General features: G+C 26.8%; 1 protein-coding gene across 4 annotated transcripts in view; it reads left to right on the top strand.

The window, feature by feature from the left end:
* LOC119687777 (synaptotagmin 1) overlaps positions 1–26963 on the top strand; it is a 90843-nt gene that overhangs the window by 39631 nt on the left and 24249 nt on the right. For 2 of the 4 annotated variants that reach the window (XM_038102262.1, XM_038102260.1), the window contains exons 2-6: positions 22566–22764; positions 22843–23108; positions 23172–23261; positions 24470–24664; positions 24736–24912. In XM_038102262.1, the coding sequence (XP_037958190.1) occupies positions 22575–22764; positions 22843–23108; positions 23172–23261; positions 24470–24664; positions 24736–24912 (918 nt within the window). In that variant the 5' untranslated portion in view covers positions 22566–22574. Of the gene's footprint in view, positions 1–22565; positions 22765–22842; positions 23109–23165; positions 23262–24469; positions 24665–24735; positions 24913–26963 lie in introns of all 4 variants that reach the window. The other 2 variants (XM_038102261.1, XM_038102258.1) reach the window with 1 other exon arrangement.

Here is a 26963-nt window from a genome sequence, read left to right as displayed (position 1 = left end):
CTACAAATATTTTCTATGACAGTTTAAACAATTAAAACAAAAAGCATACAGAAAATAAAATAAAGTGTTTAACATAAGAGAGATAAATAAAATAAAATTATTATCATTTATAATATAAATTTTGAATTGTTATTAATATATTAAATGCGCATAATTTGGTAGTAAAAACAAATTAAAAAAATAATTAAAACGAAATATGTAAAGCAAATATACACTCCATATATACTCTACATTTGCTTAATAGTTATTAAATAAATATAATATGATACCAAGTCCACAACTTACTTACCTGATTAACCAGCCACAGCAGTCAATTACATTGTCGTCTACATATTCCAAAAAAAATCCTATTTTATGTTCCCTCAATATTTCTGAAATCTATGCTTTTTTTTACATTTATCACTTCTCTCTTACTATAGCATATGTTTTTGCTGTAGATATACACTAAAGATGGTCTAGGAAGTAATCCGAAATATTTTATATATATAATATATATATATATATATGTATATATATATATGTATATATATATATATATATATATATATATATATATATATATATAAAATATGTATATATAAAATATTTTTAATATAAGTTGTGCTTTAACGTCAGTTATGGCAGAAGTGTTCATATTACTTAATATAAACTAGTACATTTGGTAAAGAAGTTTGGAAGAGTTGTGAACTACAACAACAAACTTCCAAATTTCTCTATAAAATATTTACAAAATATTTTAACGTTTACAAAAACTTAGTAAATATTATTTGTTAATAATTTGAAATGGTTTATAACCGATGTAAAGTCTGGTTAAATTAAATGTATATATCACATAATTTTGTAAGCTATATATCCACGAGCTGACGTTTGACACTTATCCTTCACCTTTATAAGCCAATATTATTGTTTATTTTCATTAATTCGTTTAATATCATATCATATTATATATCTATATATATATATATATATATCATATAATAAAGTTTTTTTTGTTTAAGCAAAAATATAACGTATTGTATATGAATTGTTTAATGACTGTCACATTAAGAAGAAGTTTAAAAAACAAACAATTTTTTGAAGAGTTTCTAAAGAAGCAATTTAAATATAAACGGATCTCAGAAGACCTTCAATATAGAAAAACAGCAAAAAAGTGGAAAATACACCATTTTCATCAAAACAAAGGTAGGATGTGGAATTTGCAATCACTGTTTTCCAAAAAAGCTTAAAATTTTCTGAAGAGAAATAACCTATAAACACTACAGTATTCTATTTTAAATTAAAATAGAAGAGTTATTGAGTAGACAGTTTAACAATACTAACTAGACAACACTATCGTGTTGATAGATCTTCTTTATATTCTTTAGCTCTTTATTTCGAAATGTTCTTAAAAATGAGAAAAGGTTTTATTTTTTCGTACGTTCTTCGTACCAATATGGAATAAAAACTAAACCCGTTATTGTTAGTACAACAAAAAATCTATGTTTGAATAGAAGTTAGAACTTTCAAGTAAATTATTCTCTTAATAAGAATGCGAAAATGCCAATATTCGTTCCAAAAAAAACTCTTTTCTGCATACATTCTTTTCATTATTAAATAAAGCAATATATCATATTATTATAATATTAGATAAAGCAATATATCATTTCTTAACCGAGAACTGTTTTTTTGAACAGGTTTTTCCTTCCTTCTGTTCGTCAGTTGGTAATTAGAATCCAAGTCTAAATTTTAACTGTCGATTCTCGTACTTTACCTATCACAGATGAAAACTCATAACATGGATAAGAAAATTCAGTCTTAAACAGGCTAGATTGATTATCGCTTATTCGTGGAACTGTGTTATATTAAGCGTAGTAAATAAGTGATTGGTTAAACTTTTGTGTAATAAAAAACTGAGACTTTAAAGATCATTTGATTTTAAAACTGATAATTATGATTCATTATATGCCAATAGGTTTTGGACCAATAAAAGTTACATCTAATTTGGCACTAAAATATTTTATCTGACTGATTCGAGAAGCTTATAAGAGTATCATCACTAAAACTGTTTTTGAATTTTAAATTTCTTGCAAATTTATATATATTTCTCATACGTTTCCTACACTTTTTAATATGTTTGATGACTTACTACAAGTGGTTCATTCTACTTTAAATGCTGCGAACTTGAACCATCAATTACTATCCTTATAGAGAAATTCAATAGTCTTCAAACCAATTGACATCATTAAAATGCAAGTTGTTTATGTCCTTGTCAGTCAATTGATAGCTAAAATAAATTGCGTTGTTGTGTCATCGCTATTTTCATTTGCATTGTAATATAATATAGCAAATATATATTGAATATAAAATATATCACACAAACAATTTAATTTATCTGTATTTTGCGAAATAAATTTACTTTCATATTTGCTTAAAAAAAAACTTCACTTATAGAAAACTCTTGCAGGCACTCTTTAAGAAACTATTTTATTAGATCTTTATTATTTTATGGATCTTTGAAATTATTATATACAATTAATTAACTTCATATATCTTCAGTTTGAAATTAATAATAAAAACTTTACTTGTGTTTACACAGTCTATATATTAATTCTGTTTACGCCTGGAACCATTTCTTATTCAATTATATTCTTTAACTTTATATATGTAAGTGTTGTATATATATTTTAATTAATATGGGAAGAACTAACTTAGTAAGAAACTGATTGAACTGTTCTTAGATATAAAATAATCACTCTTTTATTCTTAAAAGAGTTTTTTGCAAAACATATTTCGATACCTCAAGTATTATGTTGTATATATGCCTACAACGTTATGGAAAAGTTGGGTTAAAATATGCGAATTTACTTAAATCTGCAGTCAAACAATGATATATATATATATATTAATATATATTTGACTATTCTTGATCTTTAAATAAAATAGTTTATACTTAAACTTTCATTATATTAATAAAAATTCTATGATCCACAATATTGGAGCATGAGTGTATACTTTGTAGAGCTGTACTAACTTTAGTTCCCCTATATATTGTTGAACTCTTCAAAATTTGAATTAATTTATAATATATAATATATATACATAAATGACGTGTTTAATTAAATTCCCAGAAATCTAATAGTAATGTGATATTACCGTGGTTACATTGCTAAATTTAATTTAATTTAAAAAAGTGCTACAAAGTAGCACAATAGTGCACACAATTTCACAATTCATTTTCATTCAGTAGTTAGTATAAATAGAAACATAGACATTCGACTAATTTTGTCTCATTTTAATGTAATAATACTGTAAGCTATTGGATTGAAGAAAACCTTCGAATTCTTGAACAAATACTCTTATTTTGTTTGTGAAATTAAAATAAAAGTTTAAAATTGTAATAAATTACTTAAAATTCCAGTAAATCCATAGTAACTTAATTCAATTATGCCAAAAACTTTATAAAAATACCAACAGAATCTGAAGCATACATAATTGTGATTAAGAACTCAAAGTAGGAACTTCTGGAAGTCTGCAAATATAGGTTATAAATTGCCGTTAATTTCAGCTGAATCGTTAATAAAAATCTTTTAAAGTGATGCTTCTAGATATGATCAAATTTTAATCGATGGACGTTAGTTATTATATGAACAAGCATTGATTTTTTCAATGTTATAATTATATTGAAAGTGAGTTTTTATCATCTAATTTTATTTATAACATACCGAGTAACATGTTATGTTTTATGGTAGAAAATAGTTTATGACGGTAAAATTGACTACAATCCTTTTAATTCAAAGTGAATTTTATACCGACTTGTATGGCTATTTCGAATTGTCTCGCAAGTTATCTAAATACACTGACTTCCTTATTTACATCTGTACCTTCCTTAAAATACATATCTGCGCCCACAATTTGAATGTAAATGTGTAGAGTCTTTTTATCTTCTTATTAGATCTTCTTATTAATCTTATTAATATTAATTATCTTCTTAGTAGCTTCTTCTATATTCTCATACATAAAACTAATATCCATTATATCCTTACTATTGTATATTAATTTACAGTTGACTTTGAAAACAATGCAGATGTAATTATCTGCATTATTATATAGGTATTGGATATAACATATGCTAGTCTATCCAAATGATACAATATCCATATATAGGGGTTTAATATGTTTATATATTAGATATATATATTTATATATATAAATCTTCAGTACAAAAAGGATTAAAAATATATATATATATGTACATATATATATATATATAGTAATTGATATTACAAATCTAATTTTTATTATAATATAAGTAATAATTATTTATTATTACTTTCCTAAATTTTAAAAGTAATTTATTATTTTTATTTTTTAAAACAATATTTTTAATACAAATTATTTAATCTAAACAGAACTTTTTAATTAATGTTACCCTCACAAAATATGCGTTCGATAAAATAAAAATTTAGATATGACCTTATGCTATCTACTATAGCATTAATATTTCACAAATTAAAATGTTTTTGCAATGGAAAATTAAAATTGCATGAACATTTTCAACTCAGTTTTCGTTATTAGTTTGCATTTAATATTCAGTCGAGTCTATCAAAGCAATTGAGATTATACGTTGTGATATGATTCAATGCAGAGATAGTGTAAAAAACCTCTGAAGGGCTTAACTGCAATTTGACCTAAATAAATGTATCTTTAATAAAAAATGTATCTGCTCTTTGCTGTTGGTTGTGCTATTATTATCGGCATTGCTGCTGTTGTTGTTGTTGTTGTAGTTGTTGTTGTTGTAAGTTTTGCTGTTTTCATTGCTGACATCAGACAACACTTCACACTTAACATTTCAGTAAAAGCAATACATAAAACCTAAGCTTGCGCATGGATGAGATACAACAATGAAAAATGGGTCGAAGCCAATTTATTCCGCCGTCAAAGTGTAACAGAGGTTGTGTGCACAATTTTAATAAAATTATCAATTTTCAGCTATATGACATATTTCGGATTACCGTTCTCCTACAATAACGCTTAACACCCTTTTTTCTTAAGTTGAGTATTTGCAAAAATGCTCTAAACCTGATAAGGGTTTTCCATAGAAACTGAAGTGTATGAATCCTTTAGATAAATTATGACAATTTTCTACTTCACAATATTCAGCATTTCAATATTAAAGATTTATTATCATTTAATAATTTATATAATATGTATATACACATATAACTGTATATTAGTATTTAAAAGTTCTATTCATAAACTAATCAATATACTTGTTATGAGACCATCCCTTCAGGTTTAATAAATAATGAATGGTTTTAGTTAAATTTTTTCGTCAGACATAACGATATGAAAGATGTTTCCTATCGATTTAATAAAAAAAATTTATTTGAATTTTTTTTTCATATTGTTTTCTACGCTAATAGTAATATAGAATTTAAATATTATATACTATTTTCGCTAATGGTATATAGAATTTAAATATTATATACTACTTTCATAGCCCAATGGAATGGCCTATGTGGAAAAGTCAAGATAGTAATTCCCAAAATATTTGTATTAAAATTAATATTAATTTTGTATAAATTGAAAATAATTTTTACTAAATTATTACATATATAATAAATATGTATTTATAATAAATATTATATAATAAATATTATATTGTAATAATATATATTATGTAAAAAATAAATATTAATATGTATATTGTTTTTGTAAAAAGTAGTAGATTTACTGTTGCAAAGAATAATTAGAAGGAAATGATATATAAGAGAAAAAAAATTATTTACAAATACATAAAAAAAAATTTTAAAAAAATTTTCTAATAACTCAGGTTTTTCGCAAAAACTAATAAAAATGTTATTTGAAACTAACAAAGGTTAAAATTTTTCAAAAATAAAATTAAACTTAAATCATCATCTTATCAGTTTTCACTTAACTGCAGACTTATTTGAAAATTTTATTTTAATTAATCTTTTTATTCAGACTGTAAAGAGTTTGCGACAAAATATATTAGATATAAAATAAATAACATACAATGAACTAAAGGCACTGGAACCACTGTTAGTAGATGTTTCTCCTAACTGCAACAGATAATATATTTTTCCTATGGTATTGTTCTCTCCATGTTTTGAGAACATATTCATTTCAGATTTTTTTTCCATTAGCAATGGCTAGTGAATGTTATATCACTAAATTATGTATTTTATACACCTTATACAATCTCATTTGTTCATTTGGTTGTAAACTCCGTCTTTAGGACGCTCAAACGACTCGGTAAATAAATTTTGAGTCATTATGCAAACACTACATATTGCTTTTTATATTCTATTACATATATATTTTTTATTTAATTATTAAAAAAAAACACATAATGCTTATTTCTCCGTTTTTAATTTAAAGAAAAAATCAGCAGTCATTTCGAAGAAATAAAAATATAACGAAAGTACTTTATTCTTTTGAAGTCCGTTACTGTTAATAATTTGATTATTTAAAAAAATTATATATACATTTTAATAAAACTACTTCTTTTATATTTATATTTTTGTTGTAATTGAAATATTCAAAAACAGGCTTTATATAAACGCACATATTATAACAAAAGTATTTTATAGTTACACAGATTTGAATAGCAAAGAAAAGACAAGGACAAACATTTTAAGTAACTTATTGAAATTGGGTTGACTATACAACGCTGTTTCGAGTATTGCCAAGTACTCATTATCAGTGGTCTTAAGAAATATTAGAATTTCTTTTAAATTAATTCATAGTCCGTATATCATTTATTTTTTTTATATTTATATTTTTATTATTATTGAAATATTCTAAAAAAGATTTTATATAAATGAACATATTATAACAAAAGTATTTTATATTTTACTGCTGTTATAACCAACTCATAAAATAGCCCGCTTATATTATATATACTCTATGTATATGCTATATAACATATATTTTCCTTATCTATCTCACTATCTATTTCACTGTCAGATTTGTTATCATTAAAAACATAATATGCTTTTACGTTTCATTTTCTGAATATCTATCTTGTGGTCACCACAGGACTCTGTGTTCAAATGAACACGCATAAAACTCAATTTATGTCTGAATGACAACAGAGATTAATAAAATTTAAATATGTTAAACCAACAACCCACACACATTTTTTTAACAAAGTTGTCTTAAGGATATTTTTCATAAACAGGACAATGCTGACATTAAATGACAAAGAAATTAATTTAGATATAAGAAATTATTCACAATTTTATATATAATTTTTTTTTTCAAAATCTTTCTTTTAAAGACATTTAAAATTTTATAAATTTTACCACTAAAGTATCTACTGGACTATAAGCTCGCTCTATTTCTATACACTTTTGACGTAAATTTAGTGGGTTCAGTTTATACACAAGTATATGGTATGTGATATGTCCATATGTATGTGCATTCTGCATCAACGAGTTCATGTATATTAGATAAAGAAATAGTACGCCTAAGTAAATATGCTTAATATGGTAATAAAAGTGACTTTAGCACTCCTGACTGTCAACAAGCATAAAGTCAAAACACACATAAAACAGAAAACCATTAAGCCACGAGCAATGAAAAAGCTCATAAAATTTGTTTATTGTGGTTTTTGCGTTCTTTTATACACATCCCCCCCTACACATTCCCGCCTCAGTTCTACACTAAATATTTTTAATCATTTGCAGTTGCATTTTTTCTTGAATGCTTGCCTAAGGTTCGAAGGCGACATAAAGCTTAAATTTCATTAAAAACAGAAAATAATATTAAATTAATTTAATCGTCTGCATGCATAGTGCTTTCAGGCGAAATTGTGGCTCCCACCAGAACTCCTATGTTAACATAACATAAAAATACCTAAGATATCGTCCGTTTGTTGGTCTCTCATTGTCTTGCATTGTCATTCGTTCATGTGTGCCGCTGGCTATTTCCAATAGCTTTTCCTATACGTATTATCTATAAAATTTATTACTTTTATTTTTAACAATTCTTTCATTTCACTTTTTGTTGTGGATTCATCGTATATTTTCTTTCTGCTAGTATTTATGGCGTATGCGCTTAACCATCTTCTTTCAATGTCAATTGCAGTGTACGCTCGTGGTCATTATATTGCAGTCACCACCCCACGGTATTGACATACACAATTCCGCTACTACAATCGCATAGTATATACCAGCACTAGTAGAAATTTCATCCGGAAGTTAACACGTTTCCATATTAGACATTATTGGGTTGCGGTAATGCCGATAACGTCGTGGTCAGTGAGTGCGCGGCAGTGAGCAAATTGAATGCTAAATACATGGGTTTGGGAGGGACAACTCTAGTGCTTACACAAATTTTATTAATTCATCACAGATTGTGAAGTTGATTTTGTGATATAATAAATCCACTCCACATAAAATCAGAACAGATTTGAGATGCATTAATTGGGTGAAATTGTGTTTGGCAGGAATGTGTTTAAAAGGATTGCATAAATGCTTGATTTAATCGTAGCATTCAGACAGTACTACGATTAACAGTAAAATTTTAAATGTTAATGTTAATGTTTTAAATGTTAAAAACAAACTATTTAAAAGTTACAAGGACTCGAATAGAAATAAAAAGACAACAACAAAAATTTGAGATAATTTGTTAAAGTTTGGCTGACCATATAACGCTGTTTCGGATACCACCAAGTACTCATCATCAGTGATCTCAGGAAATATTGGACTTTTTTAATTCCTTTATAGTTCGTATATAATTTGTTTAAACTGCAAATGCCAGGCTTAGAGCTTAGAAGCGATGTTATACATATTTTTTATTTATTTTTTATATATAGTAATGTAAAGCGTCTTTTTTGGGTGCAATTTTACAAAGAAGCTTTGTTGGTTACTAATTAAAAATGGTTTTCATAAAACTTATAGCAAAAAATGAGAAACAGAAAAAAATTTAAACATGTAGTGCCTCATTCAAATGAAAAACTACATAGAAATTTTTCATAATTCCATCCAAATAAAGTAGACAAATTAATTAAATCGGTTAGCTATATTATTAAGCATACTCAAAATTAAGTACATGTGCACACATTTGTACATTACCATAATCAATTTAATATATCATTTATATATATCCTTCTCCAGCAGAACAAAGGTAATGTTGCTGTAATGTTAACAAAATGGGTCTGTCCGAAGAGGTAGATTGTCGATTCTGTTTAAAGGCAGACGATACTTCCAGATACATTCTCTGTGACCACCCAGTTTTGATCTGAGCCCCGAGATCGTCACTGGGTCGAAAACTACTCTTTCCTTCTGACATTAGAAGGTCCTCAACAGCTGACATTCTGGCTTTCATTTGGAAGGCGGAATGTCTTTAGTTCGGTTAGAGTCTGTTGCAGTACAAAATTTCAACCATGGTCGCAGTGATCCGTTCCGTTGGGAGCTTGTGCCCTGTTTATTCCTATTCCTATTATTTATTATTAATACAGATTCATATACACAAAACCACATCAATGTTTTGTACTATTATAGAATATCTACAATATTTTATGAGAAAACGGTCAGTACCAAAAGAGTTTCGATATAGCTATCTCTGAATTAATAAATCTATTAAAAATTTCAAATGTTGTGGAATGTCAAAAGATTTATAATATTGTAGAAATGGAAGCTTTTTTATTAAGAAATTTAATAAAACTTCACGTTTGAGAAACGGTTCCTAAAACCATAGCGTATTATATGCTTAAACATATAGAAATCGAATAATTGTCTTTACTACTCCCTTAAAGAATGAAGAGAGGCAATTGACAAACTAAATCTGGATGGTTTTCTGTACATAACAACATTGAAGAAGCAACAATGAGGTGGTGCTAAAATCTATATTATCTCTATAATGGCTTTATCTCGTCGGCTTAAAATTGCATAAAGTTATTACTGATGAAAAATTTCTATCCAAAGCTTAATTTCTTGTAAATAAACACAATAGTTGATTGGGTGAGAGTAACCTATTTTAACTAGAACATACTACTTTTGGAAAATTTTCTAGGATCAACGCGTGTATCTTCAAGATTACTATTAGAGCATACATAATTGACAAATAAATGAATTAAATTAAATAATACTTTAATACTATCAAAAATGATTCGATTATGCTGTTTTTATACTTGATTATTTTAAATGGAATAATTAAGAATACTAATTAATTATTCTTTAAATAATAACATTTTAAAAGAAAAAATTTTAAATTTGTTTTTTTTTGTTTAATAATACTATTAATCATACTATTAATTTATACAATTCTTGTTCATTTTAATTTAATATATTGATAAATCAAAACAATTTAGAAATTTTAATTTTGTAATTTTAATATATTCATATAATTTATATACAGTTTAAAACACACAGCCACCGGACTATATAAGCTAAATATTATTGGCATCTTAAAATTAATTTTGGTATCCTTAAAATACTTATGTGGTATAGTTTTTGTAGGCTAGAATCCAAGGTATTAAATTTATTTCATAAATATATGTGACATAAATTCCGAGGACTAAAATGCTTTAACCAAGAAAATAATATACTATTTGCCAGCAACGATTTATAATGTAAAGAGATTTTGATCATAAATTAGATAACACATCAAATTAATATGATATCAATCCTCAAAGTTTTTTCCCAAATTATTTTACAAAAATACACTCCACCGAAAATTAGAAAACTTTCTCTTCAGTGATAATGAGAACACAATTTTAAATATCAAACCGAAATCAAATAAATGAATCACTGAAATCAGCCTACAAAATATTCTTTCTAGACAGACTCTCCTTATAAGAACCATGAGTTCACGAAACAGAAAGTAATGAATAACTTTTCCAATGGAATTCAAATTGAGAAAATATATCCCACATTCTTAAAATAAAATAAAAACCAATTTAGCTTCGATGAGACCATATGGTATCCTTTGATATCCTTGTCTTGCTTTAAATCAAGGATGTCAAATAACAAATGGCCCTATGCTTTAATGTAATATAATTACTTTATATTATTTATTATTATTATCAATAATAAACATAAAAGTAAGTTTTATACTTACCAATGTATATTTATGCAAAGAAGTATAGTACTACGGCGACAGGGCAACCCTGAATACAGTGCAGTGATAAAAGGAGTAGTAGTAGTTGTGTGGTAACAGTAGAAAACAGGACTCGAGCTGCTTTGCTTCGTCGCTTGTGTGAATATTACATATTATTATACATTATATATTAATAAATATTGAATACTGTTGAACATTAGATATTATTAAAATATATTAGATATATGTAAAGTCATAAACAATGAAGTCCGCACGCTTAAAGTATTGAGTTTAGGATGGGTCTGATGATTTGTATAATGTTAAGTGGATGTGCTTGGTGAATGTGAATTGCTTCAGTTGTGTTCAGTAGGTATAAAAAGACGATATATTGATTTTTTATTTTGCAAATAACGTCTTGCACATAATACTTAACACTGGTGAATTCACATATAAATGAGTCCATTTGCAGTATTCGAAATTGTGCAAAGTCTGCATAATGCGTAAATCCAACAGAAACAAGTAAGTGCCACCCATAACCTAGTGACTGGCCCACCTTTTGCAAAATTGCTGCTGCTATTTAGTTTATATATATTTCAACAATAAGTTTTTTGTACAGATATATAGATTAATAAAAAATGATAATTGTTAGTTAAATAATTTTAAGAATTATTTATTAAAAGGCAACGGAAAACCTATATGGCAACTTTCGTGTTTCTTCAAATTCATTTTTTGAATTTGAATAATATATTTGCAAAGTAATATATTTAAATACTTCCCCCAAACACCTTTCTAATTATTAATTATTTAATAAATTAATAATTTAATTTATTATATTAATTAATTAATATACCTAATTAATTCAAGCACTATATAGTCAGAAGTAACCCTTCTGTTATTGAATGTTATTGATTTCTCAATACAAATAGCATAATAGTTTTTTCTCAAAGCTGACTTTAAAATTAAATTAAAATCAAAAATACATATTAAATCAACTTTTTTAACATATTATAATATTATTCATTTTCATTAATAAAAGTCGGTACTCTTATTAATCTCAAACTGAAACTTTATGCTGCTATCATCATATGCAAAATTAAGGAGATACAGTGCAAGTGAAAATCATTCAAATTGTGCGATCTCGAAACGCTCAAAACGCAACAGGGTTGGCATTTAATGTGTACCCTCCATGGAGATGAATGTGGTTTAATAGTTAATAAAATTGCTTTGAATTCATTAATCTCAATATTGTGGTTTTACTAACTACTTAAGCAACGTATCTAGCAGAGAATTCAAGTATTTTGATTATTTTTAAATTCAATTTTTAAATACAAAAAAAAAATAGTTTTAACATTTAAATAAATAAATATACGTTGGTTTATGTTTAGATAAATTGATTCGGAAATGTACTCAATTCAACAGATATGTTCAATAATTAATATTTATTTTATTATTAGTAACAATCAGTTTTTTATTTGGTTTTGTTATATGAAATTATGTCAACAACTAAAAGGTAGTCAAGACATATAAAGATTCAACATATTATATCAGATTCAGTTGCATATATCAATATATTCCTTACCAACTCGATTACTAACATTCTAAACCTATTCATTCTAACAACAACATAACTTACAGATAAAAGATTATCTTCGAGACAGATTATCATCAAGTTATATATGATTTTCTTAATTTAGTGCAGTATAAACACTTTCGAAATTAACTTAATTTTATTTTTACGAAATTAAGGAAATTTGGCTGTCTGAACATAGCAATAGACTATCATCAAGATAGACTATCGCTTTGTCACATTATCATTATTTAAACATTTGACAAGAGATAATAGTTATTGAACATCTGACCTGAAATATATGGCAAATGGAGATCAAAATTTCTACTTTTTTACTCATCATTATCATAAGCTTGTGGTACTGACATTATCTCGTTGATAGAACATGTTCTTGTTGAAGTTTTTTTCTTTTTACAACTATATACTTCACTTCTATTAATGCCACTATTCTTTATGGGTGAAACTTTTTTTTATCAAAATAATTAATTTTTTGACTGAATGTAAAACTACAAAAGTAATGAGTGAACATTAAACGACAAGTGGCTAATGAATATTTAACATATACCATGCCCACCTATTTAATTATTTTGGTTAATATTTTTCGATATATATTTTGTTATAATTATATATAAATTATATATTAAAACGTTTTTAACTATTTTTAAACGAATTGTTATGCTTTAATCAACTGTTATACGTCAACGGAAATATAGGTGGATTGCACTAACCTGGAATTTGCAAGGCAATAGAACCCGAGGACGACCAAACAATTCCTAACGTAGAACAATAAACAATGAAACAAATAAATCGAAAGTTGAACTTAGATATATCGCTCGAAATAGGCAAAATTGAATGACTTTTGTAGGAACTCTTTGTAAATAGGCTAAGTTTATACAATCATATATTGTACTTTGGTTTTAGATATCATTTTAGCTGTTAATTTTTTTTTTTTAATGGCTTATTCATGAGATTGCAGTACTTTGAGAAGAAACTTTCAATCAAATATATATTACAATGTTTTTTTAAAAACAATAAAACATGATTCTATAAAAACAATTGCACATTTGTAATAGTTAATTTATTTTATACAGCTGTGGTATATGCATTCATTTTTAAAAATAGTACAATAATTGCTGCTTATGAAAAGACAACAGCTTTGGCTCTGTGTTTAAACATGTGAGTCGATGTTAACGTATTAATAGGGTTTAGTTCTTGACACTTGAGTCTAAAAACTATATAATGCAATTAAGTCAATTGACGTCTCCACAGAATATTCATAACAGATATTTAATGGTATCACAACTAACCATATAGTCAGCGCAAATTAATTACGACATGTATTTTTAAATTTTAATTAATTATTTAATAATATAATATAATTAAAAATAATATAATTAATTAATTAGTTTTATTTAGTTGTATTTTAAATTTTTTAAAGGACAGTATTATAAAATTATCATAGAAAATAAAGAAAATAGAAAATATAAAAAAATGCAATTAAAACTAACTAAATTAGTCTAAAAAGTATAAATAATAGTAGTATATTTATTTTTTTCTTTTTCACAAAAAAAAATTTGTTTTAACTAAATAATTAATTTATATTTTAGAGCAATTTAAACGTTTAAAAATCGCTTTGATTTTAAACATATCTACATATATATATGTACTTAAGATATGTATAATACATTGTTTTAAGCATTTTAATGCTCAGAATAATTATTATACATTTTTTAAATATATTTTAAAGTGATGTGTTTTGTTTTTGTAGCCTACAGCTCATATATTTAAATTACGCAGAGCAGCAGTATATTTTCTGCACTAATAAACTATTTAGTCTAATGCAACTAAAAAGGTTTAAAAAGCCCACTTCATATCCTCCGGCTGTATGAGAATTACTTGGCATACTTGTGTGCATATAAATATATATATATATATATATATATATATATATATAAATGTATAGAAGTGCTCTATTAACATTTATTTTTATAAGGCTTGGGCTTGGTACGTCACACCAAGTGCTGGAGTGGTTCACTGCATGTATCAAAGCAAATGCAAATGTGTCATTTCGGCTTTGGAAGCATTTTACGCTGACGTACATCAGAACAATTGCAGTTGGCACAGCGTGCAGGATTGTTGACAGGATTGTTCGCCTTCGAAATATTTCATCCGAGCGTTCAAATAAAATACGTAAGAAGCGGAGATGCTTAACTGATGAATGTATATTGGTAGTTAGTTCTGCTTTCAGAGTCAGGCGCGTTAAAGCACATTCATCATCCAAAGTCGTTTTAATTACAGGATTAAATATTTTAGTTCCAGATTGTATACACTTTGCTGAAGCTGAATTCACTGGAGATCTATGCATGTGTAAAATAAGAAATAAACAAATCATTTACTCTATAAAAAAAATTTTGCACAACTAACGAAATTTTCTTAAATTAGTAAATTTATTTTTTTTTTTGAGCTTTTGCAAAGTATTTTTATAAATAATTGTTGTAAAATCTTATCTTATTTCATTTTAAAAAATGTCAAGCCATTGTTAGAATTTTTTGTATAATTTAAAAAATATTACAAAAACACATTCAATTAATTAGGAATAGGAATAAATAGGACACCTGCTGCAACAGACCCTAACCAAACAGAAAATATTCCGCTTTCAGAATGAAACCCAAAATGTCGGCCGTTGAGAACCCTCTAATGTCAGAAGTGGAGAGTAGTTCTCGACTCAGTGACCTCCTGCTGCCCAGAACAAGGCTGAGCAGTTACAGAGTATGTGACTGGAAGTCTTGTCTGCTTCTAAGCAGAGTCGACAATCTATCTCCTCGGCCAGACCCATTTTGTCAAGGTGATAACACAGTTCATGGTGACCCGTTAACCAATAATAAAATTTTATTGCTGTAATTTACTGCTGTTCGAAATATTTCTCTATTGATAACAATAGTTTATATTAAGAATTTAGTTTTTTTTGTCAAAACGGACGTTAAAATTCAATTTAATTAGAAAAATATTATAACTTCTCAGATTTCATGGCTATTATTAAGACTTGAGATTTTAATAAGTAATTGCTTCAAAAGCATTTTAATATCTTTAGGTAAATTTTGACTTTTATATATTGAATACTGTTTAATATATCGTTGATTAATAAAAAAAGATGTAAATATTTGAGTACTCTTAAAATTTTTGTCGACATTATTCTCCATTAGCAATTATTGAAATAATATTTCAATGAAAAGGTATTAAAATTTTTCAAAAAATCGATTCTTTAAGGCCCGCAAAAAAATCTAATATCACTGATGATATCAGTTCTATAGTATAATTTTGAACATTTCCTCACTCCTAACACTTTTCCTATTTGAAATATATATCCCGACATAACAATTTTAATCTAATAATTTTTAATCTTAATACGAATCATTTTATGAAAATATATACATAAGTACAGAACTGAAATCTGATTTCTTTTAAAATTTATTGACTTGAATTTATATTTTTCTTTTAGAATAAGTTAAATATTTAATATTAAATTCCTGAAGTTAAACATTTGTGTCATTGTGAAGCACAATTTCCAAAGCGTCAAGAAAACCGCATCAAAATGAACTTTCATAAGTTTCTCTAATATTAATTTTAGTTATTTCAGAATATCATCCATTTTATTATGTGGATTAAGTCATCATTTTGGTTCCATAATGGCGGAATTAATCATCTTTAGAAATTGTATATATTTGTTTTATACGAATTTTCAACTCATCGTTGAGCACAAGCAAAAATATATTGTATAAAATATTTTAAAGTTTGAAATATGCAAATTCTATGCTATGAAACACAATAGCTTTATATGAATATTAATTAAAGTACTTTGGACTGGAAATATTAAATATCTAATAGGTTTCCACTTTTAAGTGCTCAGCTTCTAAGTTCTATTCCAAATAATGTCATCAATGCAAAACACATAAAAATATGGTTTTGGTCTGTTGAATATGCATAACAATAAAAAGGATATAATAAATTAAAAGCCATCGGTACGTTATTCAAACAAATGTATATATATTGTATTAAACTCATAGATATACCTATGAATAGTACACATTAAAAATTGTTTTTTGTTCTTTGCAAAAAGTACTCGACGTTTTTATAAAATCCACAAATTCCGTCATTTATAACTAAGCAACACTGTTAAAACCACCATGACAAGTCTTGATTACTAGAAACTTCTCTATTGCATCTTTAAATTGTTTACATACATTGAAAATAACAACAACAACTAGATACTTGCAGTGACCATGACCGTATGCATACCATATTCGAGTAAACGAGTTACTCACAAATAATCGGATATAATTCGATTTAGTTTTTCTTTATTAAACTACAATTAATTAATATACCTACATCACACATTAACTGTCATTAAATGCTCCAATATTTTAGAATGGACTCTTATTTATTACTACTATATTCACCAAATGAAATCTAATTCATTTTTCTTGCAATTAAACAATTTTCGATATTATTTGTTTACATGTTTACTTATGTAGTTTAACGTTTTAATTAAAATTTAGTAGCTCTTCCTTTAAATAAATATAGAGTACAAGCTTTTATATAGATATAGTAAGCTTCATATATGCTTATAAGCTCAAAGACTATCACATGGGTACATGACATCAAATGCCGAACCAGTAGCTATTAACAAAAAAAATTGTGAATAAACCTATAGTTACTTTAGATAAAAATTAAAAAAACATATCAAAACATCTACAATGTGCCCTAGGGATACCGAAGTAATAAAAAATTAGTTAATGAAAAAATTTAACATACATTGTGACCGAAAAGTTTCCGGAAATTTTAAATAAAACGCAAAATTCTTAATCTTCATCAATATTTATTTTATCTCCTTCAAAATATGCTCCATTAGAAGCGATACACAAATGCCAACGTTTCTTCCAATCATCAAAACATTTTTTATAGGCGCTTTCCGGTATGGCTTTGAGTTCCCTCTGCGAATTCTGTTTTACGTCTTCTATGGATTCAAAACGCGTTCCTCTGAGTGGTAATTTGAGGTTGGGAAACAGGAAAAAGTCACACGGTGCAAGATCAGGTGAATACGGTGGCTGTTCGATGGTATTTATTGAATGTTTGGCCTTAAAATCGTTGATAATGTTGAACAAATTGAGGTGAATCGGAACAAGCCGGGCGTTGACACGTCGCATACACAAATTGTCCACCAAAATCAAACGAGCCATCTCACGACCGATGCCTAGCTCTCGTGCTATCTCTCTAACACTCACATGAGGATTTTTGAACACGATTTCCTTTGCCTTTTCAATGTTTTCGTCGGTGGTAGAGGTCGAAGGTCGTCCAGAACGCGGCATGTCTTCGACGGTCGTACGACAGTCCTGAAAGGCTTTGTACCACTCATAAACTTGAGTTTTCGATAAAACTGATTCCCCATAAGCCTTTTGTAGCATTCGCAACGATTCTGCACACGAAATTTCGTTCGAAAAACAAAATTTGATGCAAACTCTTTGTTCAATATTTTTTTCCATTGTTTTTTTCGCAACGCACTACTGAGGTGAACTGGTTTCAACAGCTGCCGTAAACGAACTGTCTGACAGATCGCGCTCATTTTTGGCATAGTAATTAAGGACAGTGCTGCCAAACTACATAAACTTAAAATATCGAAAAATATACAGCGCGCGAATTTTAAATGAGAATTTCCGAAAAATTTTCGGTCACAATGTATACCATATAATAACTCGACAATACTTATTAACTGATAAGTTTTAATAATTTTTATAAAATTATTAAAAATATTAAATTCCTCTTTTAATCTAATTTCTCACTTTTATGTTTATAATAAAATAATTTATAAAGAGATTTTTTTCAAAAAATAGTGAGCTACAACAACAAAAATTTATTTATATAATATTATTTTAATTAATTGAATTTTTGGCTGACCATACAGTTGTTTCGAGTATTGCCAAATACCCATCATCAGTGGTCTTGGAAATAATTCTTGTAAATTCGATTTTATGCTCTGCCAAATTTGAAGCTCAGAGTCAGCGCTACTTAACCAGAGCCGTACTTGACTTTTATGTTCGCACACTTTTCTGAAGTTTTTGTTAATTTGTTGTGAAAGATACAATAGATACAAAATTGTATATGTGACCACCCCATAAAATATATGCAGTTTGGTACATATTTACACCGTAGATATAAAATAAACGTCAACTGCTCCAGATTAAAATATTTTTGCATAGAAAAATAATCAGTTTATGTCAAAGCAGTTATTATGTTAAAGTGCAAGACAGTGCAGGATATGCACATCCTTGTTATCACGAGTGCAGTTCATACTTAATTATTAAAGCAAACGCTTTTAAAGCTCTAAGTGATGCTAATATGCTAATGTCAAATTTAATAAACTGCATATTTGATATGACATAAAGGGCTTGTTCTCACACTAGATGATTTCAACGGAGCGATCTATGAGTGATTTTCAACCGCAGCTGTGATAGAATGGAAGTGCACGTTACAAATAATATATCATGGTTATATATACATATTTAATTTTATTCAATAATTATATTAACATTGCAAGCCATTTATGTAAAATTTTATATTTATTTTTGATTTTAAAATTATATTATACAATTTCAATAAATAAAACATACTTATTTAGACAGCAAAAAAAAGAAAACAGAAATCGAGATAACAGTATAGATTTTATATATCGTATATCAATATATCTCCCAAGTATCTATAAATTTGACAGCACATGCTCTTCGAAAAAACAAATTTTTTTCAAGAATGTACAATTTTTTGAAGTCTTCATTATTAATATAATAACTTAAGCAAATCACTAAAAATAATTTTTTTTATATGTCTTATATATAATTTCAATTTTTAGTGCCATAAAAATCGTTTCTTTCATGAGACCTAATCGGTAACTTACTTTAACTCGAATTAAATACTGTAGATAGAGTGAGACGACATCTAAAATGTTGAACTTCATCTCTTCTTAACAGTTGTCAAAGAACTACTTTACCTAAAATCTGTTTAGTACATAAGACAATCATTTACTAATAGACTGTATGACTCTCTTAAAGATTTTGGTATGATTAATATTGCAACTAAACAAATTCTTTAGTCTATTACTACTTATTCTACTATAGTAGAATAGTATCTTGCAAATAGTATCTTTTCAGATACATTTCATCTCTTCCTAGCAGTTGTCAAAAAAATGCTTAACTTAAAATCGCTTTAGTACAAAAGACAATCATTTACTAATAGACTGTATGACTCTCTTAAAGATTTTGGTATGATTAATATTGCAACTAAACAAATTCTTTAGTCTATTACTACTTATTCTACTATAGTAGAATAGTATCTTGCAAATAGTATCTTTTCAGATACATTTCATCTCTTCCTAGCAGTTGTCAAAAAAATGCTTAACTTAAAATCGCTTTAGTACAAAAGACAATCATTTACTAATAGACTGTATGACTCTCTTAAAGATTTTGGTATGATTAATATTGCAAATTCTTTTGTCTATTATTGCTTGTTCTACTATAGTAGAATAATAACTTGCAAATAGTATTATTTCAGATTCACTTTATAGATTCAGTAGTAGCCAGTTAAGTTGGTTATATGTGTATTACTTAAAATATGGAATTTTATTCTTTCTTAACTACTGACAAAAGTCTACTTAGTTTAGAAATATATAGATCCATAAGGTTCTATTTAGTCAAAAGTGTATATGATATTATCCGACGGTTTGGCTTAATCGATATTGCAACTAAAAATATTTCTGTTGTTTAATTGAATCGAATTGCTTATTGGTTGTTTGTGCACCCCATAGAGTTAAACATCTTTCCTGCAGCTAATATCTTATCCAAACAATTTTACAGATTGACTAGTGTTCTTATGTATTAAATATATCAACATAATACTACTTTTTACATATAACCTGCTAAGTAGACCCTCAGCGACTTCTACTATTCTTATTGCACCACTATAAGTACATTAAAGATAGTTTCCGTAGAGTAGTTGAAAAAAAAATTTAATAAAATATGAAATGTTACTAAAGATTTCACAAAAAAAAAATTCTAGCAAATAAATATTTATCGCTTAATTTTAATTCTGTAAGTAGTTTATGAAATCTTCTTCACAAAAGTTGGACAATGAATGACTTTAAATCGAGTACGTGCTAGTATTTTATAGAAGATAGTTTGAATACTAAATTTCTTTTTTAAATGCTTTTAAAGTTTTTGTTACTACCATTTTAACCTATGAAGCATTTTGTGAAAGTACAGTATGTCTGACACTTTTTTGAAGTATCTTAATGAGTTTCCCAGCATAGAAGCAAATTATGTTCCATGACAAGTAATTTGAAAAATTATAATTACATGTACTTAAAAAATTCTTCGTACTTGTTCCAATTTTGTTTTAAAACTGAAATTTAAAAATATTCTATAAATATTTGCACTTACATATACCCGTATGTTAACATATCCTTCCTTAGCAGAACAGAGCTGAGGTTACTGGTGGGATATTTAACGGGTCACCATGGACTGCATAATCACCTTAACAAAATGGGTTTGTCCGAAGAGATATATTGTCGACTGTGTTTAGAAGCAGACGAGACTTCTAGTCACATTCTTTGTGACTACCCAGCCTAGATCAGGGGCAGCGGGAACTCACTGGGTCGAAAACTATTCTCCGCTTCTAACATCTTCCAATCTATTTGGTTGGGGGCTGTTGCAGCCCTGTTTATTTTTATTCTATTCTATATCCGTATTTAAAAATAAATACCAATTTAATTTCATTTCTTGTTAAGTTCTTATTTTCATAAAAGTCCAGTTTAAAAAAATGCATTAAAAACACTCAGTGACCTAAAGATGACTATGGGCTATAATTGAAATTCCGATGTAAGAAAAATATATTTTTTAAAACTAATGCAAACTTTTTGTATTCTTTGACATTGATCAATTAACCCATTAAAAAACTCGTATCTGCTGTCTCAAACAAATTATTTTAAAATATTTAAATACACGAATTATTTCCAAGACCACTGATGATGGGTATTTGGCAATACTCGAAATAGCTGTATGGTCAGCCAAAAACTCAATTAATTAAAATAATATAAAAAATAAAATTTTTGTTGTTGCAGTTCACTACTATTCGAAAAAACCTCTTTATAAAAAATAAATTAAATCTTATATTAATCTCGTTTTCTTAGTTTCCAATTCCTCACTCACTTTCTTTTAAACCTCACTTTCTGGGCTGCTTAACCATTTGTATGGAATATTTCAATATCACATTTAGAATTGAATGCCTCTTTCATTATGTTCTATATTCTTCAGAATATTACAATGATGTATAATACGTTTATATGTATATGATTCACCATTGCGTTGGTGACGACTTGGCAGGAAACCTCAAGCTAAATGAGCTGCTTGCATTAACAAAAGATGTAGTTATGTGAACGGAAGCCACTCCAGCTTTAACTCAATAACAACATCCGAGAATCGAAAGACGAAAAAGGACCCAAGTCGTTTCGTGGTCTACTTCGACTAATCCTTCACTTCAGTGGGGCCACTTGTTGGACAGCGCACTGACCCAACGTCCCACCATATAATAATATAATATGTATATGATTTCAGTGAAAGTTATAGAGATGTAAATTTATTTCAATATTTTTTTAATGAAAACAATTTTAATAATATTATATAAAATATAACTCATACATATCATGGTTTATTTCAATAATTTTGTAATGAAAACAATTTTCATAATATTATATATATCATACCTCATACTTATCGTGGTATGTGTACTATGTATGTGCAATCTAAGAAATCTGTGACTCCATTTATTACAAATAAATAAATTTAAATAAAATTTAAGTAATTCCTTAAATATATTATATATAACATTTATTCTTTTTAAATCGTTTCAGTAATTCAAAATGCCTCCAAACACAAATGTGGAAGAATCGCAAACAATCGAGCCCGCGTCTGAACCAGAAGTCGCTAATCAAAATGCTGAGGAATCAACACATCAGTCGGCGTTCCGTGAAAATGCACAACAGATAGAAAATCAAATGGTTCAAAGAGAAACGACAACTTTGATTAGTAAAATAACAACAGAAGCTGAGGGTAAGCGAAACTATAGCAAATCTTTATTTCTATTATAAAATATTAATTAAAAAAAAAACAATTTTTTTGAACATATAGAAGAAAAAACTACAACTACCGCCACGCCTGTCTTTAAAAAAATTGAACATGCCAGTGAAGTGGTTACTGAAGTAATTGCTGAGAAGACTGGCTTGCCTACATGGGGTGTTGTCGCCATTATAATACTTATTTTTCTAATTGTATTTGGTATTATATTTTTCTGTGTACGTAGATTCTTAAAAAAACGACGGACTAAAGATGGTAAGGGTAAGAAAGGTGTCGATATGAAGTCGGTTCAATTATTAGGATCGGCCTATAAAGAAAAAGTAAGTATCAAAAACGCCACAATATCTTAGTAGTTATTGGGTTCTGGTATGTCATAGGTTCAGCCTGATATGGAGGAATTAACTGAAAATGCTGAAGAAGGGGATGAAGAAGATAAACAAAGTGAACAAAAGTTAGGCAGACTTAATTTTAAGGTAAGTTCAACTTTATTTCAATTATTGTGTAAACCTATAAGTGATGCAGCGGTTCCACTATGATAACAATCCAAACACAAATAGTAAAAATTATAATATTATTCCTGTTAAATATAAGGAAGGTTGAAGTGAAGAGGACATAAACTATGTACATATTAATTAACATTTTTTTTAATATGTTAATTATGTTATATGTATAGATTCGTGTATATCATAACAAAACCCGTAAAAAAAACAATCTCATCATTGAAATTAACTTAATAACTTCATTAATTAATTATTAACTCAATTACCTCAATGACTGAAATTAAGTCATTGACATGAATTTATATATATTGCCATTTATTTTAGATTTCTATAAAATTCTAAATTTTTTTATATAACATTAGAATTCTAATATGTAGAAAATAAATTTACAGTACCAGATATTATATCATAATCATAGAATTATGAACAGATATTTGTTTAATAATTAATTTAATCATTGTGTGAATTTAATTAATTTAATATTGCCATACTTAATCGCCATTTAATAAGATTATCCATATATTTAATTCTTTTTTATATTCACAATATTTATGAACTTTATATGTATTCTTTCTTAATAACTTTAAATGTTATTATAAACGAAGTTTTATTATAAACGAAGTTTTATTATAAACGAAGTTCTAGTTTTAATTTGCACGACTTTTAATCGATACCAAAAATTTTTAATAAATTTATTTTTTTTTTTAGAATTAGTATATAATTCTGAAAATTTGCTCACTCAATGAAAATTATATCACTGAAAACTTTTTTTAATTTTCTTTTTGATCTCCAATTCGAATATTCTACAATTCGTAGTTTTCTTGTAATTAAACAAATATATCATATCTTATTTCAAATCAATGAAATCAGATATATATATATTTATATAAGCCTTTTATTATTATCTATAGTAATATTGCAATCATACTATCATGATCTTTTTTAAAAAGCCTCAGAATATACAATACATATAAAATACATAGCAATTAAACATTTTTTATCGTAGGACTGCTCACATTTAAATAAAATATATATAAGTGTGAATTTACTAATGATTATTTCTTTATTTTGATTTTTTTCTTTGCTTCCCGGATTACCAAATTATCTTTCCACCTTTTTTACTGCTTTTTATTACTTTTTCCATTTTTTCCAATTATGTTCTTTTACTTTTTTCTATTAAGCTTGAGTATGACTTCAATTCAAACAGTCTTGCTGTAACTGTTATTCAAGCCGAAGAATTGCCAGCGCTTGATATGGGTGGTACATCAGATCCGTATGTTAAAGTTTATCTTCTACCAGATAAAAAGAAGAAATTCGAAACCAAAGTGCATCGGAAAACGTTGAGTCCAGTTTTTAATGAAACCTTTACATTTAAGGTTTGATTTTGTCTATAATATAATCTAAATTTAATTATTTTTATATTAACTCATAATTATTTTATATATAGAGTTTACCCTATGCCGACGCTATGAATAAGACCCTTGTATTTGCAATATTTGATTTTGATCGTTTCTCCAAACACGATCAGATCGGTGAAGTTAAAGTACCACTTTGCACAATTGATTTGGCGCAAACCATCGAAGAATGGCGAGATTTGGTCAGCGTTGAAGGAGAAGGTGGTCAGGTATGTAAACGTCTTATAAATGAATATTCATATTATAAGATTAAAACATTTAATGTTTTTTTACGTATGATTAAAATTTTTATTACAAAGCCAAAAGATGAAATTAGTAATTGTAATAGTTTACACTTTTATTTAATGAAATGTTTTAAGAAGAAAAGAAAATAATTAAAACATTTAAAGCAAAACAGTGTGAAAAGAGATTGTGTCATGTGTGTGTCCTCATACCTTTTCTTACAAAAATTTATTAAATTTATCTGTAATTAAATCCGAAGAGAGTAAACTACTAATTATTAAACAATTCTTCGTTATGAACAATATAACAACAAAACAATTAAGTACTCGTAAAAAAATCAATACCAAAAACAAGTGCAACAACCTACACACCCAGTTCAAAATGCAAAAATTATCTATTAAAACTCCGAATTTATTTATATATACTACAATAAATATATATATTATATATATATATTACTAAATTTTACTTTTTTTTTCTTCTATTTTTTATTTTTAGTCTAAACTTATAATTTAAGATATAACTTATGAGTGCTTATACTAAGCAAGATTATGAAAATAACAACAGATTCCTATTTAAGAAATTTAATAAATTATTAAAAACGATTAATAAAATATTGACCTCTCTCACTTTCAGTTTATTTCACAGTATATTCTGCATCCAATCTGAATATGAAATTATAATAATAATAAATGTTATAAGGTTTTATTTCCTGTTGAGTTACCAATCACCGTTCTTCCGAGTTCTCTATGCATATCCAATTGTTGGTTATTACATACTTACATACTTTCCCCAATTTAAAATACTATATGACAGCTCAAAATGACTTTATTTTATTTAAAATATATTAATAAAAAATTCAAAAAAATAAGGAGTAAATCTGTATGATAACTGCAGACTCTGTTGCAAAGAAGAGAAAACAACAGAACACATTCTGTAAGAGTCTTGCCAGATTCAGACTTCGTTACTTATCAACTGCCTATCCACTTATAACGAAATTAGGCAACATCTTTCCAAAGAACATAATGGCGTTCTTAACTGCTACTCGTCTATGGAACTAAAGTGGATTTGTCACAATAATCCTCAAAGGATGCAGTGACATGGTGATAAGTTCTCAACCCGTTTGAAATCTATCTAATTTATCTATCTGATATATATCTTATAGTAATATTCATTTTGTGTCCTTCTTTTCATCTTAGGAACTGTAGGATACAATTCATCAGTTTTGATTATCAGTGATGAATATGTTAGAGTCCACAAAATTAAAAAACTTAACATATTTATATTAAACTAATATATAATTATTTAAATTAATAAATTAAAATGTTGATATTTGTTTATATGCTAACATAAAAACAGATATTCAACAAATTGTTTAAATGTTATTACAGAAGTATTTATATTTCTAAAATTGCTCTCAGTTCTCAGCCTATATAATTGCTCTCAGTTCGAAGAGTTCAACTGCAGTTAACGATTTTTTTTTAATGCTAATTCAAATCAGGGGCATAGTAGACCCGACGGTCGCTGTGCCACATTTCCTAACATTCAACGATGTTGTTATATATATAATAGTTTCAAATAATAATAAACCAAAATCAGTGGATGCAGAATATATTTCAATCTATATAATAGATCAAATGAAGAATTTACTTACCTGTTCTTATTTAAATTGAACTTTTTTTAATTAGGTTTAAACTAATTTTTTTTTTTTTTGCATTGAACTTTAAATTTTTTAAACTTTCAAAAAACACAATAAATAAAACTTTACTATATTTTCTTTTTCGATTCCTCCCTCTATCATAAATTATATAATAACCTTGATTTCAACCTTTGTAGAAGGTAAATAAATATCAACATAAAACCTTTTAAAATGTTAATTTTTAAAAATAATTGAATTAAATACAAAATAGTTAACACTATGCATATATATTTCTTAAATTAATTTTATTTCACAATTTCACTAACAATTTTACCAAAATTTACCTTAAAATAAAATAACGCATACTTTACCTATTTAATAAAGTTTTATGCATTAAAA

This window comes from Teleopsis dalmanni, chromosome X (genome assembly GCF_002237135.1).
Source record: "Teleopsis dalmanni isolate 2A chromosome X, ASM223713v2, whole genome shotgun sequence".
Classification (NCBI taxonomy): Eukaryota; Metazoa; Arthropoda; class Insecta; order Diptera; family Diopsidae; genus Teleopsis; species Teleopsis dalmanni.
Note: the sequence above shows the minus strand (reverse complement) of the source record. Positions and strands in the feature narration are given on the sequence as shown.